Source organism: Trichomycterus rosablanca, chromosome 15 (genome assembly GCF_030014385.1).
Source record: "Trichomycterus rosablanca isolate fTriRos1 chromosome 15, fTriRos1.hap1, whole genome shotgun sequence".
Lineage (NCBI taxonomy): Eukaryota > Metazoa > Chordata > Actinopteri > Siluriformes > Trichomycteridae > Trichomycterus > Trichomycterus rosablanca.
This window is the reverse complement of record NC_086002.1, coordinates 9298727-9321532: the sequence shown is the minus strand read 5'-3', so window position 1 is coordinate 9321532 and position 22806 is coordinate 9298727. Positions and strand designations below refer to the sequence as shown.

Sequence of the window (22806 nt, the reverse complement as noted above, 5' to 3'; positions counted from 1 at the left end):
TTAAGTTTACGTGTTTCAGCAATACCTATTGCTAACATCTGTATATAATTAATTATATAAAACTCTATAATTCATAACTTTATGGCAACAAAACTTTGTGTTTCTTGGGGCAGCATGATTGTGCAGACAAGTCAAGGTACATAAAGACATGGTTTGACAAATTTGATGTAAAACAACTTCATTGGGCTGCAGTCTAAATTTTAAGTAAAAAAAAAAAATTCAAAAAATTGAAAAATTCATCTCCCCTTTCACTAGTTCCTAGAGGGATGTTCCAGCACAGACCTGCCTTGAGGCTACTGGCAGGGAGCTGTGAAAAAAGAGTTATGACCCAAAATTGCATGTTTGTTGTTTGTTCCAATTCCATGTAAAACAAAATGCATTCAGTCTGGATGTAGGTGATTTTTAGAAAAGTAAAAAATACTTGTAAGTAACTTGTGCCGTTTTTATATATAACACAATTCTGGAGCTGTGTGCAGCTTTTTGTGTTCATGGCTCTAACTTAGGTTACGATTTTCTGGTCAAGCCTTAAAATATAAAAGAGAAGAAATAACTGGAGATTTGCTGGGTGGGATTGCTGTTCAGTGACAGTGTTCAGGAAGGCAATCTTTAATAATACACACAATAGTTTCTTATAAAGGGCAGTTGTAGCCTAGTGGTTAAGGTACTGGACTAGTAATCGGAAGGTCACTGGTTTAAGCCCCACCACTGCCAGGTTGCCACTTAACCCTCAATTGCTTAGACAATATACTGTCACAGTACTGTAAGTCACTTTAAATAAAAGCTTCTGCTAAATGCCGAAAATGTAAATGTAAAAATGTTAATATAGAACTGCAATCCTCTCTGGATCCAGGGACATTTCTAAACTGCTGGTTGTAGGAACATTAAGCTTTGGCATGGCACAGTCCAACTGTTTTGTCAAATGGGCACAAATATACCTTGCTTTTGGCAAACCATACATATGGTTAACAGTCTGCTGGTAAGATTTTTGACTTGATCCAATGTTCTTTGCTTGGCTGTTCATATTAGCAATTTATTGTGCTGTATATACGAGTGTTCTTCAAAAAGTTTCTGCCCTTTTTCTTAAACTCTATTGATTAAGAATTTCCAAAACAAATGACATCACTTTTCTACATAATCACCTTCCGATGCATTTTTCCCAGCGTTGTAAAACTTTTTAATGCCATTAGCAAAAAATGTTTTTGTTTAAGTGTGTTTTCACATCATCATCACATGAAAATTTTCCTCCCCTTAAAGCTTCTTTGAGCGGTCCAAAAAGGTGGAAATTAGACACGACCAATTACTACTCTTCCCGTCCTCACCATTTCCCAATAAAAAATTATGAAAGTGCCGAAACTTTTTGAAGATCCCTCATAGTGTCTGACACTAAGAACATTACAACTTACATTCCTGCACTACATTTGCAGAACATTACTTCACTTGAGTTTTATCAGACTATAAGCTTTGAATTAATTTCTGCACAGTCAGAACAAACTTATCTGCTTCAATGTAATTAATTTTCATTATTCCTACCTAATGGTTAAAAACCACTTTTGAGTTTTACTCACTTAATCTGGATCATGGTTTAAATTATGGTGGGATAAAGGTGGTCTGACCCTCCTAATTAATACTTGAACACGCAAAAAAGAGGTAAAAACAACAGGGGAAGGAAGTTAGATAAACTGTGACTTTAGGCAAAACTCAAAACTTAGCATTCATCAATATGCAGTTGACACAATCTAATTGAGAAACTGCAACCTTAATAAAGATGTGACCAATAATAGAAGTGAAGGGGTCTAAATAATTGACATTTAATATACACTGATCAGCCATAACGTTAAAACCACCTCCTTGTTTCTACACTCACAGTCCATTTTATCAGCTTTACTTACCATACAGAAGCACTTTGTAGTTTTACAATTACTGACTGTAGTCCATCTGTTTCTCTGCATGCTTAGCCCCCTTTCATGCTGTTCTTCAATGGTCAGGACCCTCCCAGGACCACCACAGAGCAGGTATTATTTTGGTGGTGGATCATTCTCAGCACTGCAGTGACACTGACATGGTGGTGGTGTGTTAGTGTGTGTTGTGCTGGTATGAGTGGATAAGACACAGCAATGCTGATGGAGTTTTTAAATATCTCACTGTCACTGCTGGACTGAAAACAGTCCACCAACCAAAAACATCCAGCCAACAGCGCCCTGTGGGCAGCGTCCTGTGACCACTGATGAAGGTCTAGAAGATGACCAACTCAAACAGCCGCAATAGATGAGCGATCGTCTCTGACTTTACATCTACAAGGTGGACCAACTAGGTAGGAGTGTCTAATAGAGTGGACAGTGAGTGGACACGGTATTTAAAAACTCCAGCAGCGCTGCTGTGTCTGATCCACTCATACCAGCACAACACACACTAACACACCACCACCATGTCAGTGTCACTGCAGTGCTGAGAATGATCCACCACCTAAATAATACCTGCTGTGGGGGTCCTAACCATTAAAAAAAAGTATGTAGAGAAATAGATGGACTACAGTCAGTAATTGTAGAACTACAAAGTGCTTCTATATGGTAAGTGGAGCTGATAAAAATGGACAGTGTGGTGGTTTTAATGTTATGGCTGATCGGTGTATACTTTTAAATAACACCATTCAAAATCGCATGAATGTGTAAAGAACAAAACGTAACACAACGGTTATTAAATGCTTCTGTTTGTGGCTAAATCTCTAATCTCATTGTATCCAACATTCGGTGCAGTGTATTCTGTTTAATCTTTTAATGCATTTAATGTAAAGGAAGTAGCATTTAGGACTTAGCTGTTATACTTGATAATGATTTAGAACACAGAAAATATCCAATTATATATATATATATATATATACTATATAATATAAATGGAATGACAAAAATTAATGTCAATAATAAAAAGATGATTTTCTTTTGTGATTCAGTAGTTTACAAGCACTCAGTGTAGTGCTACTTGTGTTTGTTCTGCCTTTACGAGTGTATATATTTAAATAATAAACATTTTAAGTCATTACAATCCAAAAGCTGTTCTTTTTTTTATTTGCATACCTCAAATATGACAAATTACAAGTTATACAAACATTAAAAGTTACTGACATGGCAGAAGTGACTTTCTGGATCAAACCTACACTTGCGTGGTTTCTAAAAGCTTAAACACTGTATAAAATGTTGGCTGTATGCCACAGATCTATTTGAAGAAGTGTTTGCTTATGGACAGCATGTTCCAGCTTACTCCACGAAGTATGTAAATCACACACTTAATCCATATTTCCATAGCAACAACTGTCCTCTGGCACTACATGTTAGAAAAACAGAGGTCTGGGCTTAACCATAACTAGTTTAAGTTGTCTTGTCTTGACCTCATTGCTAAGACTACTTATGACAAAAACGATGAGCCTGGCATACCACACCCTGAGAAACTGAATGCAAGCAGGTTAATATGTGTGGACTCATGCGGTGCTAGATGCCAGGCACGGAGCACTATTATAATCAGATTCACAATCATGCCTCCTACCTAAATGATGACCTGATTAGATCCTGAAGTCAAGTGCTTAACAAACATCGCTGCAGAGGTAGCACTCTCGTCCACTCAATCATATGTAGCCGTGTTTGAGTTAATGGTCTGTAAACACATTTAGAGAACCCCAGAGCCCTTGAACAAGGCCCTTACCCCTAAACTGCTCAGCCATAAGCTTGGATTGACTCTTCTTAGTTTGCTTTATACATAAAGAATGTGTGGCAAGGGGCGCTCAGGTGGCACAGTGGTAAAACAGGCTATCACACCAGAGCTGACATCTCGAAGTCATGAGTTCGAATCTCAGCTCTGTTACTGACCTTCTGGGTGCCTACATGGACAGTGATTGGCACGTCCATCTGGCGAATGACAGAGGGGATCCCTCATAACTAATGCAATTATGACCTCTGCTGGCTGATCGATGGCGCCTGCACAGGGATGGGGGATGATGGAGGTTGTTGTGTGACCAATCCCCGTATGAACCCCCCTTATGCAGGTGAAAAGATGCAGTTGGCTACATGTGTTAGTCACGACTCTTCTCGATCAGAGTGGAAGTCAGCAACAGTAAAGAGGAAGTGAAATGCAGTTGGGTAATTGGATATGACTAGATTGGGAGAAAAATTTTGGAAAAATGCAAAATACATACAGCATATTGAGCAAGGTGCATTTGGACCACAAGTGGTCAGCAGGACAGTCTTTACCCTGCCCAAAGATATCAAGTTTGTTCCACTACTAATATGCCCTGCTAATCTGGGTAAGAGTAATAATACAGATTGGCAGTAACATTCCTCCTCCATCTTTGTTAATCTACCTGATTATGTTGGCATTAAATGTCACACATTTTAGCCCTGGGTGGAACGCTGTCATGAGACTATTGGCCTGTCTGAAAACCTAGTGAGCTGCCTTGTTGCCTACTGCCTACCTAGAGAGAATTCTAATAAGACATTGACTTATAAATCGGATTATTTAGACACACTACATAGACAGTGATTACTAAGCTAACACAGTTAGCCTCAGGCCATTTAAACCAATGGGCTGAGGCGATACAACCCACTAACATGCCAGCTAACAGCTCCCTCCGTGTACCAAAAATGGTTAAATTGTCACTGACAAGCCTGAATTTGCAAATAAATTACACTTGTGCACCTTTATAGAAATGAAAAATCAATGAGAATGTTTGTTGATTCGCATTCGTCCGCCACATTTATCATTTTTGTGAGAATGCTGAATGCTGGGATTGTCTTCACCGCTAAGGAAGCATCGGATGCTTCCTCGTTATTCAGTCAGATTATAGCTTTGAAATAAGGCACCTCAGTAGGCAGCATCTTAAGGTATCTAAGAATTTAGACAGACTACTTCTTACGTAGAAAGCTCACTAGGTTTTCAGATAGACCCTATGAGTACAAATATTGCATGGTCCAGTGGTCCACATGTGCTTTTTGTAATGCTGACCTCCTCACTCTAGCACTGGTCATTTGTCTTTCAGATTATAAAGATTCTCCAAGAACTTTTGCACTTAAACAGACAACTTGTCAAAAATGTCACTCTGTATAAAATGACATGTAGACGTATTATCTGACAGAACCATTACAAGCTTGGAAATATGGAGCTTGTCTTGAATTTAACCCCTTTTCAATTTTAATCCTGACAAAGACCATTTTTAGTGCCTCTAATGACTGCGTCTCAGCCCGTCAAACACAATATGGATCAAACTGACTCAGATAATGACCCCACTGGCAGGCGCTATAAAAAACTATAACCAAGGTCAGTAATTAAGGATGGTCCCAGTGGTTTAACAGCAGAGCATTTAGCCTGGGGTTGCAAGGTTTAAATCACAGAAAGTGAGGAATCCACAGCCAAGGATACAAGATAAGATAATTGCAGTAACATTGCCCTGTTTCCTGTCAATCATGGACACTAGCCAGTTGTGGGTGTGAAGAAGCTTCTCTGTAAAGCTGCACAGACAGAAGTTTGATACAACAGTTAGTGGGCTTAATGTGTTTTGCAGGTAGCCTGATTTAGAGTTTGATTGAGAGTTATCATATGAGGGTTGGAATTGGCAAAAAACTAAACTCAGAAACATTTTCGGTTGGCCAACAAGACCAACCATATTAAATCATTTTTAATGTCATTACTTTGTATAGTATTTAAGGGTTATCTGTGTATATTGTAGCTTTTTCATTCAGGATGAATATAAAGCATTCCTGTATCACTCTGACAGCTGTATCCTGTATCATTCTGAGCTTTTTAGTGATGTATGGGAGCCTGATAAGCATGAGCCTAGTCCTCGTAAGTCTGTTCTTCAGCTGTGCACAGCTGGAAGAAGCTTTGTCGAATAGAGCGAATATGTAACAGTCAAATGATTTGCTTTTGAAACACTTCTGTTAAATTTGCATATGCGTATGTAGCATATGGCATCAATCTCTAAATTGTCAGACTTGACAATTACTTGATGCTGTTTGCTGCATTTCATGTGCTTTACCTTGTATTACCTTATCCTGGATTTAATTATGGATAAATGTACGAGGGATCTTCAAAAAGTTTCCGCACTTTAGAATTTTGGTTGGAAATGCTGAGGGTGTGAGGAGTAGTAATTGGTCGTGTCTGAGAGACTGAGAGAGAGCTTACAGTCCTGATTCAGCGCCATCTGATTTCCACCTTTTTGGACGCTTAAAGAAGCTTTGATGATGATGTGAAACCAGCTGTTTTTCAGTGGCTACACGCTCAACCAAAAACATTTTTTGCTGATGGCATTAAAAAGTTGGTACAACGCTGGGAAAATGCATCAGAAGGTGACTATGTAGAAAAGTGATGTAATAAATTCGTAATAAATAGAGTTTAAAAAGTGTGGAAACTTTTTGAAGCACGCACGTATTTGTTATTGATTGCTGCCTTTATACATCATTCATTCGTTCATTGTCTGTTTTACCACCACTTTATCCTATTCAGGGTTGCAGCGGGTACAGTTCACTGGGAGAAAGGTAGGAACACCCTGGGCAGGTCGCCTGTCCATCACAGGTCAAACACACACACACACACAAACACACACACACACACACACACACACATTTACATCTAGGCCAATTTTAGTATCTCCAGTTAACCTGACTGCATGTCTTCGGACCGTGAGAGGAAACTGGAGCACCCAAAAGAAACCCACCCGGCACTGGGAGAACATGAAACCCCACACAGAAAGGACCCAGACCGCTTCACCTGAAAATCGAACCCAGGACCTTCTTGCTGTAAGGCAACATTTCTACCAACCAAGCCACCCTGCAGCATATACTGTACATTCACATATTAAAAATATGAGGTCCTGAAGGAAATATTTCTTTATTTTTTATGATTTTAACGTCATGTTTTACATTCTCTGGTATCTTCAATTCACCTCACGTGCATGTTTTTTGACTGTGGGAGGAAACCAGAGCTCCCGGAAGAAACAAAGGGAGAACATAAAACCCCAAACAGAAAGGACCGCTTTACCAGCAATATTAACCCAGGACCTTCTTGCTGTGAAGTGACAGTGCTACCAACCAAGCCACAGCATATACTGTACATTCACAAATTAAAATATGAGGTCATGATGGACATTTTTTTTTGTTTGTTTTACACACATTAATTACATTAATGACAGGTCCTGATGGAAATATTCATTTATTAGGATTTTAACATCATGTTTTACATTCTCTGGTATCTCCAATTCACCTCACTTGCATGTTTTTTGACTGCGGGAGGAAACCGGAGCTCCCGGAGGAAACACGGGGAGAACATTAAAACCCCAAAGAGAAAGGACCCGGACCGCTTTACCTGGAATATTAACCCAGCCCGACCAAGCCACTGTGCCACCCGAGCATGTACTGTACATGTACTGTACATTCACATATAAAAATATGAGGTCCTGATAGAAATACATAATAATTAATTAAATTTTTTAATTAGTAAACAAGGGGAAAAGGGAAACAATTTAATTTAATATCAATTCAAGTCAAGTAGGGCAAATAATGTATTGTTAACTGAGCCAATGTGCATTTGTGTGTTAGAATAGGGGTTTTCAACCTGTCTGGGGGGGCGCGGCATTACAAGATTTTTTTACTTCTAAAACTAAAGCAATTCCTTTTTCACCCACGGGAGACATATTTGATTAGTCTAACTGACCACACACGCACGTTTAATGTTATCCAGTTCAGTATGAAAAAACCCTTAAAACAGTTAAGGGCTAACAGTGAAGATAACCGGTGACAAAAGCAATGACGGTGACAAAAGTAACTACGTGTGTGTGTCTTTAAGAGAGATGCTCTGTTCACAGTATCGATATAAGTGATTCAGGAGTCAATTCATTTTAAGCGCAGCGTAAGTTTCTCTTCTCAGTCATCTCTCTGTTTTTACTGTTATTAATGAATGTCACGGGTTTAAATGAACACCAGCTACTACTGGACATTTTGTGTGACTCGCTTACCTCAAAAAGCTCAGGCTTAATTAAACTGGTTATTACCACAGAGCGGTAACCGAGTCAGACTCGTTCTGTCTATGGAGCTAAAAGTTTTCTGTCAGTCAGAGCAAATGATCCTGAACTAACGAATTTATCAACTGATGTACTTTTGTCTCTGCTTGGCTCTGTAAAGTAACGTTTTCTGTTCATATCTACATCAATAGCAAGAACCGCTTATGATTTACGACAGTGAACCATGAATTTATATAACGTGCTAACAGAATCGGCTCAGGTGGGATCGGACTGTATTATCTTTTTGAAGTAATATTTTCAATCAGCAAAATTGCATCGTATGATGTGCACAACGTTAATTATGTTATTTTAGGTTGTCAAGAGCTTTCGCAATGGTTTCTGTGCGATGGTTGACGAAGGTTGGGGGGGGGGTTAGAACACTGCAGCCATTCAGGAATAATCGTTACGACTCAACATGTGCATTTTGACTCTGCGAGTGTTTGTGATCAAAACCCACAAGAACATAAAGGACAGCATAAGACCTAACTTTATATGCATTTCCTGTTTTCTGCTGTACACCGCTTGCTTTACTCTGTTCATAAGAGCGCCAAAAGGCAGCAGCCAAAGCAATTCAGTGTGTGTCAACAAGTTTGTGACAGTGCCAGTGCAAGCTCCTACGTAGCTCCCTCCAAATCCTCCCAACTTCTCTCGATCTGTGGGCTGCCATCACCATGACAACACTCAGCCTCAGAAAAACGACTCACCGTGCAAGAAACAAGTGAAACGCGGAGTGGGAGACAAAAAGACTGAGTGTTAGAGTGTTAGTGTGTGTGAGAGAGACAGATTAAGATGTTAGATGCTTCATACATTTACAGTCAGTCACAACAACATAGCTTCACCACTAAAGCAGAACTGTATAGAACACGGAGGCGAAACAAATTTGAGTACTTGAATACAGTGTGGTACGTGTTAGGATTCAGCACACATACCCATCTACAACGGCTGCCACGGCAACTGAGACAGGTTTCTGTGTGTAAACCTACATTCACCGATACAAGCACTCGGTGCTCGACTACAGAGCATCGCGAATGCACTTTGACTGCGGTGCGAGCGTGCATGTACGTGTTATGACCGATGCACATGTATCATGATTTGAGAGAGAGAGAGGAAGAGAGAGAGGGCGAGAGACAGTGAGTGAGAGAGACTCACTGGCATATGAAATGTGTTACCATGGTGCCCACAACCACAGTGATTTCCTAGCAATCTGCTGTGTTGCCATAGGAACAATATCTCACCAGAAAAAAGAGAGAAAGAATCCGACAGCATCCTTCTTGCCCACACTGTTGCCCCAACACCCCTCCATCTGCCTATTACTTTTTTCATCTTCTGGGGAGAAATTTATTGGGACATGATTCAGCAGTTTAATAAATCTCTCTCTGAAAATTCAGACAGATCGATACAGGGACATGGTAGAATACTGTCTACAGCAATCAGGGTTTCACGCAGCATTAAGTTCTGTTCTAGTGAAATGCCAAAGTATAAGAGCAGGTGGTATTAAATTCCTGGATTATCTGGAGACTAAGGTCCTGGTTTACTAAATGTTTGTGTAAACAAGAACCCAGCTAATCAGATTAATATTGTTAGGTTCTATTTTATTCTCTGTCCTCAAATTTTCTAAACCACCTGGTGTTTTATATGATCACATAGGCCCCCACTTGGCACAAAATCATCTGCACATCTGCAATGTTACAAGGCAGCCGACTTATTTGAAATTATTTGAACTTGCACTACACCAGGTGTGCCCAATACATCAATCGCGATCTACCAGTTGATCACACAGTGCATGCTGGTAGATCGCGCCTCATTCAAACAGGTCAACGTGATTGACATAAAATGTGGCCACTGTTTCTTTAATTTGCGGTTTGTTACCATAACTACACCTCAGCCCACCTAAAGCGCCACTAATCTAGGAAGTTTTCATACATCAGTAGCCAGTTTGCACCATTTTTTGCATTTTTTCTTTTGTAACCTACACTGTTTGTGAAGATGAGTGAGCAACCAAGCACAAAGAAACAAAAAGCCTGTGTGAATCAGCCTGTGTGATTCAGCCTTTTTCAACATTAAAATAATTAAGTGTAAATATTGGTCCACCCTTACTGATAATCACTTGGATGCTGCTTGAGAATTGGTATCAGCAGCTACTGTCCAGACTAAATAAACCTGACAGACATCATTCAGAATAAGGTTAGTGTGATTTTTCACTTGCTTGCCTTGTAAAGCTGAATATCAATATAGGAACAGAAGCGCATTTAAAAAAGCTTCAAAGCTTTTTTTTAAAAGGATGAGGCCAACCTTAAAAAGTAGATCACTATGACCTGTCGACTGAAATAGTAGATCTCAAGCCACGAAAGTGTGGGCACCCTTGCACTACACATTTGTTTATTACATATACTCCCAACACTGAGAACATCTACACTGGAGACTGCTTCAAAATTCTCTGTTAAAGTAATATACAGATAATAATATTAATAACATACATCTATAGTATTATTATCTACATGTATTGTTATTATCTTTAGATCTTTAGAGAAGCCTCACAAAGCTAGGTGAACAAATATTTATTTATTAGGATTTCAACGTCATGTTTTACACACTTCGGTTATTCATAAAAGGACACCAGTGTCATGGTAATTACTGGTTACACAAGATTAATCAGTTTTAAGTTTTTAATGTCAAACACAGTCATGGACAATTTTGTATCTCCAATTCACCTAACTTGCATGAGTTTGGACTGTGGGAGCAGACATGGGGAGAACAGGCAAACTCCACACTCCACACACCTGGGAATCAATCGCAGGACCTTCTTGCTGTGAGGTGACATTTATACATCTACAGACCTACAGTACAACAAAATTATTTCTTCGTGTATCCCAGCTTGTTTGGAAGCTGGGGTCAGAGTGCAGGGTGCAGCCATTGTATGGAGCCCCTGGAGCTGAGAGGGCCTTGCTCAAGGGCCCAACAGGGGCTGCATGGCAAAGCTGGGATTCGAATTCTCAACCTTTCAGTTTATAGCCCAAAGCTCTACCCTCTAGACTACCACTGTCCCCAAGTATAAAACGCTGATAGAAGTGTGTAATGCTGCTCGCAATCATTCTTCTAATCAGAGAGCTTCACCTTGTGACCACTGTTCCGCTGCACAGACGCATGTATGGACTAGTTTCATTATCAAAACAAACACATAACTGGGGCATCAAGAAAAATGAACACTCTGAGAGGAAGAACACATAAACCCCATTGAATTCTGACATCCCTCTCTCCATCTGTCATGTTTACATAGCCTGGTACGTCTTTATCAGAGTGACCTCTAGAGCTTTACGTCAACCCTGACAGTTTACCAATTTAACATGTCCCAGAAAGAATAATGATCACTTTATTGTCTAATTTACCATTAAAAAAACAGATTTAACAGGGGTCAGTGTAATGAGTGAACATCTGTCACATCAGCCAGGACATTGGCTTCCTTTGTTTTTAGCTGGGTTCTGAGGCTAGTAAAATGAATAAATAAAATTGATAAATGTGTATGGTACTTATTAGATAGAACTGAGATCAGGAGATTAGATTCAAGACTAATGTTCAGTTGTCTGCCACCAGTAGACCCCGCTGGCTATGAGAGTCAGCCTGGAGGGCTAAAAGATCATTTGCAGTAGATACACACTAGATACTCAGTTACTCTTTTTTTCACACTGGTGTGTAAGAGACACTGGGGTGGATCCAGTACGATTAAGGTGGGCTGCAACTACAAAACATGCCAGAAGGCCTAACTGAAGAATTGACATTTTGTATTGTTTTGGTATTTTCACACATTTAGCTTATTACTGACTTGCACGTTGGAAACACGTTGGAAAGTAATAGGTATAGATAGCTATTGGGCAGACAGAAGAGGCAGGACAAATGCATAACACCAGCAAACTCTTGGTTAAGGTTTGTCTAGGAAACATAGTCAAAATTCCGTAGCTGGGGTCAAATTCAGGCAGACAGGGTCAACAGATAAATACATAAGCAACATCCAAAAATCATTTGGATAAGGACATCATGCAGACTTGTCACTGTGGTTTAGGACGGAGTGTGAATCTTTAAACATAAGTAAAACTTAACGGACAATTGAAATCTGTCATTTTTCTATTGGATCCTTCATTATAAGGACAGAATGTGCCTCTATAATAATCTTATCTTTTCCCAAATTACTGTAGTGCTGTTATTTCTGTTATTCAGGTTGATTAACAGACATATTGTATATTCAGTTTAATGTTAACAGACACAAAGGGATTAAAATATTTAAGTGGAATCATTGCTGAAAATTAAACTGCAATTGATCAGACTTCATTATCATAATGATTACAACCTGAAGGGATGTTTATAATCAACAATCTAATTTAACAAACTGCTAATAAGTTAAGCAATTATATTTCATCTATAAATCTCTAAATTGAATTCATTTTTAAATTAACCAAGTATTTGACTTGCTCTAAAATGCTGAATATAAACCCAATTATACCAAACTCACTTTCTTGGTGTGAGTAAAAGTTAGTGTGTGATGTTGAGAGACTGGTATCTATTATCTGACTAATCCACTTAAAAGAAAAAAAAAAATGAAGCAATAGGAAAGGGGTCATTATAATACTAAAGTATTGCCAAACCACATAACTGCCTTATGTAACTAAATTGTGACTTAACTATCTAATCATTACCAAAAATCTAATTATAAAACAGGACGGGGCAAAATAAAAGCCAAAAGTTAATAGAATATTCAAGTTGAACTGTTTTAAAACATTCCACAATAAGCAGATGAACTGGTAAACAGTGAGGGAATCATAACTGGGTTTAAAATAAGGATCCACCAAAGGCAGGCAAAGCAGGGTCTTGGCTCAACACTGTATGATCTATGGGTAAACTGTAGAAAGTACTAGACTAAATTAATTGCTCAAATCAAGTGTGCCCTACCATAAAGATAAGATTTTTTGCATTCCAGAATGAAACATTGAAACATCTGTATCTGTATTAAGGAAAAGACAAAGGAAATATGTTAAAAAGGAAGAACATACACCAATCAGCCATAAATTAAAACCACCTCCTTGTTTCTACACACATTGTCCATTTTATCAGCTTCACTTTCCATATAGAAGCACTTTATAGTTCTACAATTACTGACTGTAGTCCATCTGTTACTCTGCATGCTTTGTTAGCCCCCTTTCATGCTGTTCTTCAACGGTCAGGACTCTCCCAGGACCACCACAGAGTAGGTATTATCTGGGTGGTGGATCATTCTGGTATGAGTGGATAAAACACAGCAGCGCTGATGGAGTTTTTAAACACCTCACTGTCACTGCTGGACTGAGAATAGTCCACCAACCAAAAACATCCAGCCAACAGTGCCCCATGTGCAGCGTCCTGTGACCACTGATGAAGGTCTAGAAGATGGCCAACTCAAACAGCAGCAATAGATGAGCGATCGTCTCTGACTTTACATCTACAAGGTGGACCAACTAGGTAGGAGTGTCTAATAGAGTGGACAGTGAGTGGACACGGTATTTAACAACTCCAGCAGCACTGCTGTGTCTGATCCACTCATACCAGCACAACACACACTAACACACCACCACCATGTCATTGTCACTGCAGTGCTGAGAATGATCCACCACCTAAATAATACCTGCTCTGTGGTAGTCCTGTGGGGGTCCTGACCATTGAAGAACAGGGTGAAAGCAGGCTAAAAATATGTAGAGAAACAGATGGACTACAATCAGTAATTGTAGAACTACAAAGTGCTTCTATATGGTAAGTGGAGCTGATAAAATGGACAGTGAGTGTAGAAACAAGGAGGTGGTTTTAATGTTATGGCTGATCAGTGTATATAACGGAGACCTTCAATCAGTTAATTTCTCAACTGATATAAAGCTTAAAATTGCTGAATATTGATTTCAGTGATACTGATTCCAGCTAAATGCTGTCAAGTGGTTGGATGAGCTATGTGGATTTTGGTTTCCAACCTGAATGATGTTGCCTGCAATTAGACTCCCAGAACTTACAATGGGGTTTTGTTCTCTGCCACTTCTTTACGACAGATGCAACCCCCAAATTCCAAATTTAGTGGTGAATATTTTAGAGGGTTTATTTTGGAAGCCGAGTGAGGCTGAGGATGAATAGTGCTTTTGGCTTGGTGTGTGTTTAAGCAGTGAGCTCCCACACACAGCTTCTCACTGTACAGTCGTCTGCCATGACAACAGCTCCGGCAAGACATGGCTGTTTTAATGAGTTTAGAGAACCGGGGGAAGGGGGAGAGTCAGCGTGATAGCAGGAAAGAAACAAGAAAGCAAGTCAGAAGTGAAAGACGGAGAGAATGAGAAATTCTGAATCTAACAGCAACACAGATAAAGAGAGAAAGTGTTGTAAAATAATAAATCATATACACAAAGAATATATATATATATATATATATAAAGAGAGAGAGAGAGATTTTGCCATTGCCAATTGTGTAGGATTTGTGTAGGAACACAGTCGACTAATCCCTCATCCCGGTCAGGCTTGTGGTGGGTCTGGGTACAAAGCAGAAACACACTGAATGACCAGTTCACTGAAGGTGCTAATCCACATTTTGCATTTAATTACTTTAATTAATTTGTTTATTTATTGCTGCTGACAGTTTTTTCCCAGTCAGGTTCATGTGGTGAGTGTTGGCTTGTAGCTCACCGGTGGATTGAGTAGCTGGAGGAATTGCACACAAGTGCTTAAGCCTGTCCCTGTTTTTTTTCCGTGTTTCTTGGCAGTCTATGGAGGACAGTTTCTGCTCTAGTAATGTGGTTACCTGTTTTTATTCTCACATCTTTGGTTTGGTTTTGTTTATTTCTCAAGTTTTATTCTTTTGTACATTATGTAACAATATTTTCCATTTCTTTTGTTGCTTTTCAAACACAGTATTGCTGTGCCTGTACCTGCAATTGTGTTTATTCCTTAATCTTTAGCATTGCAGATACAGAGTTACACATGGTGCATCTGTTGCAAGATGCTCACCACCATGTGACAATGAGTTAAAAAAAAACCATAAATATAACAAAACTAATCCAAATCAATTATCATTTGTGTGACAACTTCATGGGGAAAGAACAAGTGAGAAATTAATATAAAAAAACTGAGAAACTTGGCTGCATTGATAGATATAAAATATATATTTATTATTTTAGCTTTTGCCATTAAAAACAAGTTTACACAGATTAAAAACCACCTACGCATTCTTCTTGCTTTTAGTCCGTCTCACTATAATGGCTGCATTCCAAAAATGCCTAGTATCCTTTACATCACCAGTTGTGTTCTTACTATCTTGACATACTATTAAATAAGTGGAATTTAAGCATGAGATTTGCACAAAATATGCAGCTATGGTGCAAAGCATGTATTAGTGTCTGACTTATTTACACTTATCCATGCCGAGGGGCAATTTGAATGGACAATCCACCTACGGACATCATTTTGGTGGATAGGAGGAATCCAGGGTACCAAAAGTCCAGAAAACATGGGTGTGATGTGATGTCTTCCAAAAACGTGCAGCAGGTATTTAGGTATTTAAATTGCCAAGAAGTGTGAGTGACTGAATGTGTAAGTGTGTACTGTGATGCAATATCTTGTAACCCTGTTTGGGGTGTGTTGTTGCCTTGTGTTTGGGTGGCATCAGACCCATTGCAACCCTGACCAGGATAAAGTTGTCATGGAAAATGAATTAATTAAGGAAATGACTATTTCATATACAATGATCAGCCATAACATTGAAACCACCTCCTTGTTTCTACACTCACTGTCCATTTTATCAGCTCCACTTACCATATAGAAGCACTTTGTAGTTCTACAATTACTGACTGTAGTCCATCTGTTTCTCTGCATGCTTTGTTAGCCATCTTTCATGCTGTTCTTCAATGGTCAGGTGAAGCTGATAAAATGGACAGTGAGTGTAGAAACACGGAGGTGGTTTTAATGTTATGGTTGATCGGTGTATATGTGTTTTGTGACACAACCAATGTGAAATGCAGGGATGTAACTAAAAACCAAATTACAGAAATAGAACAAGTAGTTTTACTACTTGTTTCTTTACTACCACAAGCGTATAAAACATATTAAAGTAAATCCTCTTACAAACTAACAATAATGATAGAATAATGCTGAGAATACACAGTATACAATAACAGTACAATAACACCAGTAGTGCTAACATTTCCTTTAAAACTCAATCAATGTCAAAATAAAACATGACTATATACTGAAATAATTAATAACTCCAGTTTTTTTGTTTCCTAAAATGTGCAGTAAAAATTTAGGCATTTAAATTGCCCAGAGATTGTGAGTGACTGAATGTGTAACTGCAACCCTGACCAGAAAAAAGTGGTTAGTAAAAAATGAAATACTATTTTGTATATAAGCATGTGTTTTGTGACACAGCCAGTGTGGGATGCAGGATTGTAACTAAAAACCAAATTACAGAAATAAAACAAGTAAGTGAAAGGACACAGAGGAGAAAAAAAAAGATCCAAAAAGAGAAAACGGCAGATAAAAGCGAGCGAACAGCCGACAGAAGTTAGTCTCCCACTGCTATTCTGTTCCGTCTCTGTAATCCAGCTTTCCCCCGAGCGCTCTATTTCCACACAGCGGCAGAACAAATGGCCCTGCTAAAAGTGAGAGCTACAAAGCCCAAATGCTAATTAATAATTAGCAATCAATGCCCGTCTATGCTCAGTGTCAAGTATCAGAACAACAGCCAGGGAGAGCAGCTCGACTGAAAGGTGATTTTTTTTTATGTTGGCAATTAAAACGGGGGTGTTTGTAAAATCACAAAAGCCAAAGATAATAAGCAGAGACGTCACATGCTGTCAGAATGTCATATAATTGTGGAGAAAAGCAACACCCCCTTTCTCGTACTACATCATCTATCCTGTCAGTGTTTCTTAACTGCCACAAGATATTAAAGTAAATCCTTTTACAAACTAACAATAATGAAAAAATAATGCTGAAAATACACGGGTTAACACCAGTAGCGGCTAACATTTCCTTTACAACTCAATGTCGCAATAGAACATGACTATATACTGAAATAACTAATAACTCATGATAAGTATTACTTAATACAAGAAGTGTCAGTTAATTAAGGACATTGTTGTTCAGTGTTAAATAAATAAAGGTGTGAGCAAGTTCTAATTATTTTTCAAAGACTACTGTTTAAAGTTTAGCATTAAGTGCCATTTCTTTAGCCAAGCACTTGGAGCTCATGGTGTGACCTTTGCCCAGTTCTTGAAAGAGTAGCAACATTACTAATCTTCCATTATTTAAAGATTAACAAACAACTAAGTCTTTAAAAATGCCTTTATAACCTTTCCATCATGTACGTATCTTTACATTTGATTTGATCATGGCAATGCTTACATAAACATATCTTTATCATAAAGCACAGACTCAGACCTTTAATACTGTTTTTAATATGACAGGAATTTCTTAAACCAACACCTTCAATCTTATTTATTGGAACAACTAAAGTGTGTGTGTGTGTTTGTCACCCAGATTCTGAATAATTAATCTCTATCTGCTTCCTCGGCTGCTCCCGTTAGGGGTCGCCGGCAGATCGTGATCCGCATTATTGATATGGCACAGTTTTTACACCTGATGCCCTTCCTGACACAACCCTCCCTATTTATCCGGGCTTGGGACCGGCACTACAATGCACTAATTTATGTATCCTAGCGGCTAGGTACCTATAGGACAATTCAGTGTCTTCAATTATCCTGGCTGCATGTTTTTCGACTGTGGGAGGAAACCGGAGCACCCGGAGGAAACCCACGCAGACACAGGGAGAACATGCAAACTCCACACAGAAAGGACCGCCCCATCTGGGGATCAAACCCAGGACCTTCTTGCTGTGAAGCAACAGTGCTACCCACTTAGCCACCATGCCACCCATTCTAAATAATTAATCAAAGTTCTTAATGAACACAAATATAAATTAAAGTAGAATGTCTGGCTTCTACATTATATAAGTATTTAATGTAGAAATATAAGCAATTTCGAATAGATTTAAATCATTTTCGCAACTGTAAATATTAGTCTGAATGAATAACTGGTTGTCTTTCACAATGGCTTTCATAAAATAAAAAATATTTTTCCACTTGTTTTTGAAAACTAAATGTTTAAACACTCCAACAAGCTCTACAACAGTAGCAGCACTTTTAACCAACTTATTATTTGTAAACAAAATCTATTACATGCTGACTTAAAATCAATCCTATGCATTGATTTGATTTTTCGAGTTATTATTAACAGTGCAGTTCATCCAATCACAGAAACACAATATTAATATAAAGTTCTCAGACCTTAAAAGATATATTCATAATGACAAGTACAAGTGATCAATCAGCTGCTTATTTCTTTAAAAAAATAAAATAAAATAAAACTGTGATAAAAAAAAAACCTGCCCAACAATTCTATACTGGTAGTTTGCAGGTAAATAAAACATTTTATTCCAGTACTGTGTCAATTCTTTAAAACGTTTTGTGAATGTAAATATAGGTGAATTAAATTGAAATTAGAATGGCATGCAAGTTACGGTTAAAGTCAAATATATTGTTAATATGGCATACATTAAATGATGCTAGGAAGTTCCCTAACAAACCTATGTGAAATTAACTGTTACTGTGGAAAAGCTAAATATACAATATATTACAATAATGCACATTATTATTTTACTATGATTTACACTACTGCAAGCATTTACTTTATGAGCCATGCTATTAAAGAAAATCAATCAACACCTTCTGAGCAACCACAATTGTAATACTGTAATACCATTATTTAACTTAAACACAGCAACAATACATGCTTTTGATCCTTTTGAAGTTCCCTTTGAGTTTTATATTAGCTCAGATTTGGGATCTTCTGACTTTAATGGACAATGTACACTCATCGTAATGGCCACCAATTACTAAGAGACTAATTACCTAGTGCTCAGACTTTTACTTAGACTGAAAGCCATTGTTAGCAGCTGGCAGATCTGAGAGGATAGATTGACTTATTCAAACCCGTGCAGAGTGAATATATTCAAATACATGACACATCATGATATACAATATAAAAAAATAAAAAAAAGCAACAGGCGACCAACAGGACTCATTCGACCCCCTAAGTGCTGTGCATGATCATGAATAACCGAGCATGTAACGGCAATAAAAAGAAACCTGTCCACTGTCAAAGCCTGAAATGAAATAATATTGTTCTTTTGTGTGAATACAGGCACTTCATTACAGAAACGATCTCTACTGGCGACTATCCATAAGTTTGTCTTATCTAGCTCATTTTTATTCAGCCGATTTTCTTTTTGCACGCTCCCCACACAGCGCCTTGCCTCCTCCCTGTTAACAGAACAGATCGGTGCTGCAATTTTGCATCTGATTCTTCAATTCAGTAAACCGCTTTCCCACTGACCAAAATGTGTTCACCTTTCTCTTCCTCACATCTAATCTCTATTCACCACATTTGTTTGATTACCGTGAAAAATCTTCCATTATATTTCACTGTACTGAGAAAAGAGCAGAAAACATCTTTTAACACTGTAGGGCCAAAAATATGTGGACATACCTCTTACATGTTCAGATCAAGTTTTTTAGCCACACCCATAGAACAGGCATATAATATTAACTATGCAAAATAATGAAGGAACTATAAGCTTCCAATATTAGGGAAGGCCCAAAATGAAGATTGTCTGTGAAAAAAAAAACAACTTTGGATAAAATCAAACAATGTTTGTGAGACTTTTGTGTCTGACCTCACAACAACTCTTGACTCAATGGGCACACATTTTCACAGACGCACTCCAAAATCTTGTGAAAAGCCTCCGTAGAAAAGTCCGCTTTTGGGCCATATTGTGTAGCCTAGGCTACTTATAATAGGAATCTAAGGAGAGTAGTTGGTAAATAAATGTTTAAGTAAAACACATTTGTAAAACAGAATTAGAGCTTAATTAACAGAGACCTTTGAAAGTAAGTGCATTATTCTAACGTAAGGAAGAACTTGTACTGTGAGAGCTTTTTTTTATTGATTTAAAAGCATTTTAGCATATTTATCATTTAATAGCATTCAATTTTCTACAGCCACAGACAACACAAACTAAAACTTTAGCACTACAAAGACTAACAGAGCACTAATGGACAAACCATTGAGATAAAATTTTCATTTAAATTAGGTTAATATTTTATAATAAATTAATTTACAGAAAATATGATAAAATAATTATAATAAAATAAATAGTTAACATTTTCTCTTGCCAGCCTCAAAGGTTTGAACTTTATTTAGTAAATGTCAATAAAGTAACTAAGTCTTATTTTTAAATAGGTGAAGATCAAATTTTGTAACTTACAAAAGATACAGCCAACAGATTTTAAGCTAAAAGAAAGCAGCAGTAAAACAATGAAAATTAGATATACCTAATTTAGTTATATAAAAGTAAAGCCTATACAATGTTATTATACATGGGTAATAGGTTAAGGTAATAGATTAAGAACATGTAGAATAAAAACTTTACTTTTATTGACCAATTTACTGCCAATTAACTTTCCTGACAGTGATTTATGAGTCAACAGATTTCTGTTATTTTTTATTTATTAATGCATCTAAATTATGGACTGTGATCAGGTTGTAAAATGCTGTGTATTTTAAATCTTTTAGTGTCCTGAACCTGCTTCATTTAGTTACTAAGACACTGGGAGGGTGTAATCAGGAATGCAAATTAAGTTCTTTATCTTGTTTAAATCATCATTTGCTAAAGTTCCAGGTAGCTAATTTATTAATTTATTTATTTGAATTTTAATGCCATGTTTTAGGTATTATGTTTCTGTCTGCTTATTTTATCTAGTCTTTATATTTTGGGGTCATTTTATATGTTTATTTATAAAACGAATAGTTCCGGTCCTAAAATCTGATTGGCTGAGCTGCGTTCGAAGCCGTTGTAAAATCCCCGATAAACGCACTCCTATGACCACCTCACATCATTCCATATTAATACGCCACTGAAAAGAAAAAGTTAATGTTATTTTCGCCCTTATGTTGCCTAGCAACAATGTTAATCGAACTACCTGGCGTCGCGGAAGAATGCTTTATTGTAAGTTTATACACAATAAATACATTTATGAATTAAACATTGTTGTATTTATTGTATTTTATGTTGACCGCCGTTTTATAAAAGCAATAAGTCACTCGAGACTGTGCGTTACTGCTATGATTTTAGCACGGGAAAGAAGTTTTAGGCACTCCGCTTCGCGTCGTGCCAAAAACGTCATCCCCGTGCTAAAGTCACAGTAACGCACGGCCTCTCGTGGCTTATTGCTTTATTTTATAGCTGCAAGATAAGTTGAAACTGTTCTTGTGTTGTCTTGTGTAAGATAAGATTTTTTTAAGGTTTCAGTCATGTGTGCTTGTTGTCTTTTCTTGGCATATTTGGGGCATTCTATCAGGATGTGCTTTATCGTCACAGTTGTTTGGCAGATTTCACAGGTTGGGGGGGTTCTGTTTGTTTATTAGGATTTTAATGTCATGTTTTACACCTTGGTTACATTCATGACAGGAGATGGTAGTTACTCATTACACAAGATTCATCAGTTCACAAGGTTATATCGAACACGGTCTTGGACAATTTAGTATCTCCAATTCACCTCACTTGCACTCTTTGAACTGTAAGAGGACTGTTGGAGGAAACCGGAGCACCCGGAGGAAACCCATGCAGACACGGGGAGAGCATGCAAACTCCACACAGAAAGGACCCGGACCGCCCCACCGGGGGGATCTCATTTTATCAGGTCTGGGTGGGTTTTCTGGTGTGGTCGATTCTGCACTGTGTACATCACCCTTGATGTGTCCTTGGTAACATCGATGTTTGAGTATATCTCACAGAGTTTGTTTGTGGTCTGTGTGTCCAGATAGTTAATAAACAGGAAATGTTTTTCTGATGGCAATACATTTTCTCTGTAAATTGGCTCTGTCCCTGTCAGTGCACTTAGTTAATCACAGGCTTACTGTTCTTTTCTTTTTCTCTCAGGTAGACTGATGTAGACAAATTAAATGTACTCAAGCGCTTTTAAGAGATGTGTGTGTGTGTGTGTGTGTGTGTGTGTGTGTGTGTAAGTGTGTGTGTTTGGCCACTGACCATTCAGATATTCATTTCTGGCTAAAAAACAAAGACCACCAGCCACAGAAAGGTAAACACAGCATCAGCATGATTGACTTATGACTGGGTGAGTGTATGTGAACATTAGAACTACACAGCATCAGCATGACTGACTCATGACACATGGGTGAGTGTATGTGAACATTAGAACTACACAGCATCAGCATGACTGACTCATGACACATGGGTGAGTGTATGTGAACATTAGCCTTACCTTAGAACTTCATTTGGGTTTCCTCCCTTCGGGCCTTTCTTCTCAGGTGCGCCGTGGCAACCGGACTTAAGCAGCGTGTGAGGACCTCGATCCAACATCATGGTGGAGGTTGCCATGGCAATGATTGCCACAGCATCACGTACACGTGCCTCCAGCCCATAGTCCCACTCATCATAAGACACTGAGATCAGACCTTAGTGAAAAAAATTACAAAAAAAGGATGAGAAAGGTTTCGCAGGTTTCTTTTTATACCACTTCTTTACTGTGCTGTGTTATTCTGTATGTGTATTACTGTACAGCTGTAACAAAAGGACAGATGTATCATGTTAAATATAGCTGTATGAAGTTAATGGCTCATTCTGAAGATGT

The 22806-nt window shown here is 38.1% G+C and overlaps 1 protein-coding gene across 1 annotated transcript in view; it reads right to left on the bottom strand.

Moving 5' to 3' along the window:
- Positions 1–22806, bottom strand: part of grin2bb (glutamate receptor, ionotropic, N-methyl D-aspartate 2B, genome duplicate b) — a 144217-nt gene that overhangs the window by 33741 nt on the left and 87670 nt on the right. Inside the window, exon 5 of the mRNA XM_063009807.1 lies at positions 22438–22630. Within this exon, the coding sequence (XP_062865877.1) occupies positions 22438–22630 (193 nt within the window). The remainder of the gene's footprint in view (positions 1–22437; positions 22631–22806) is intronic.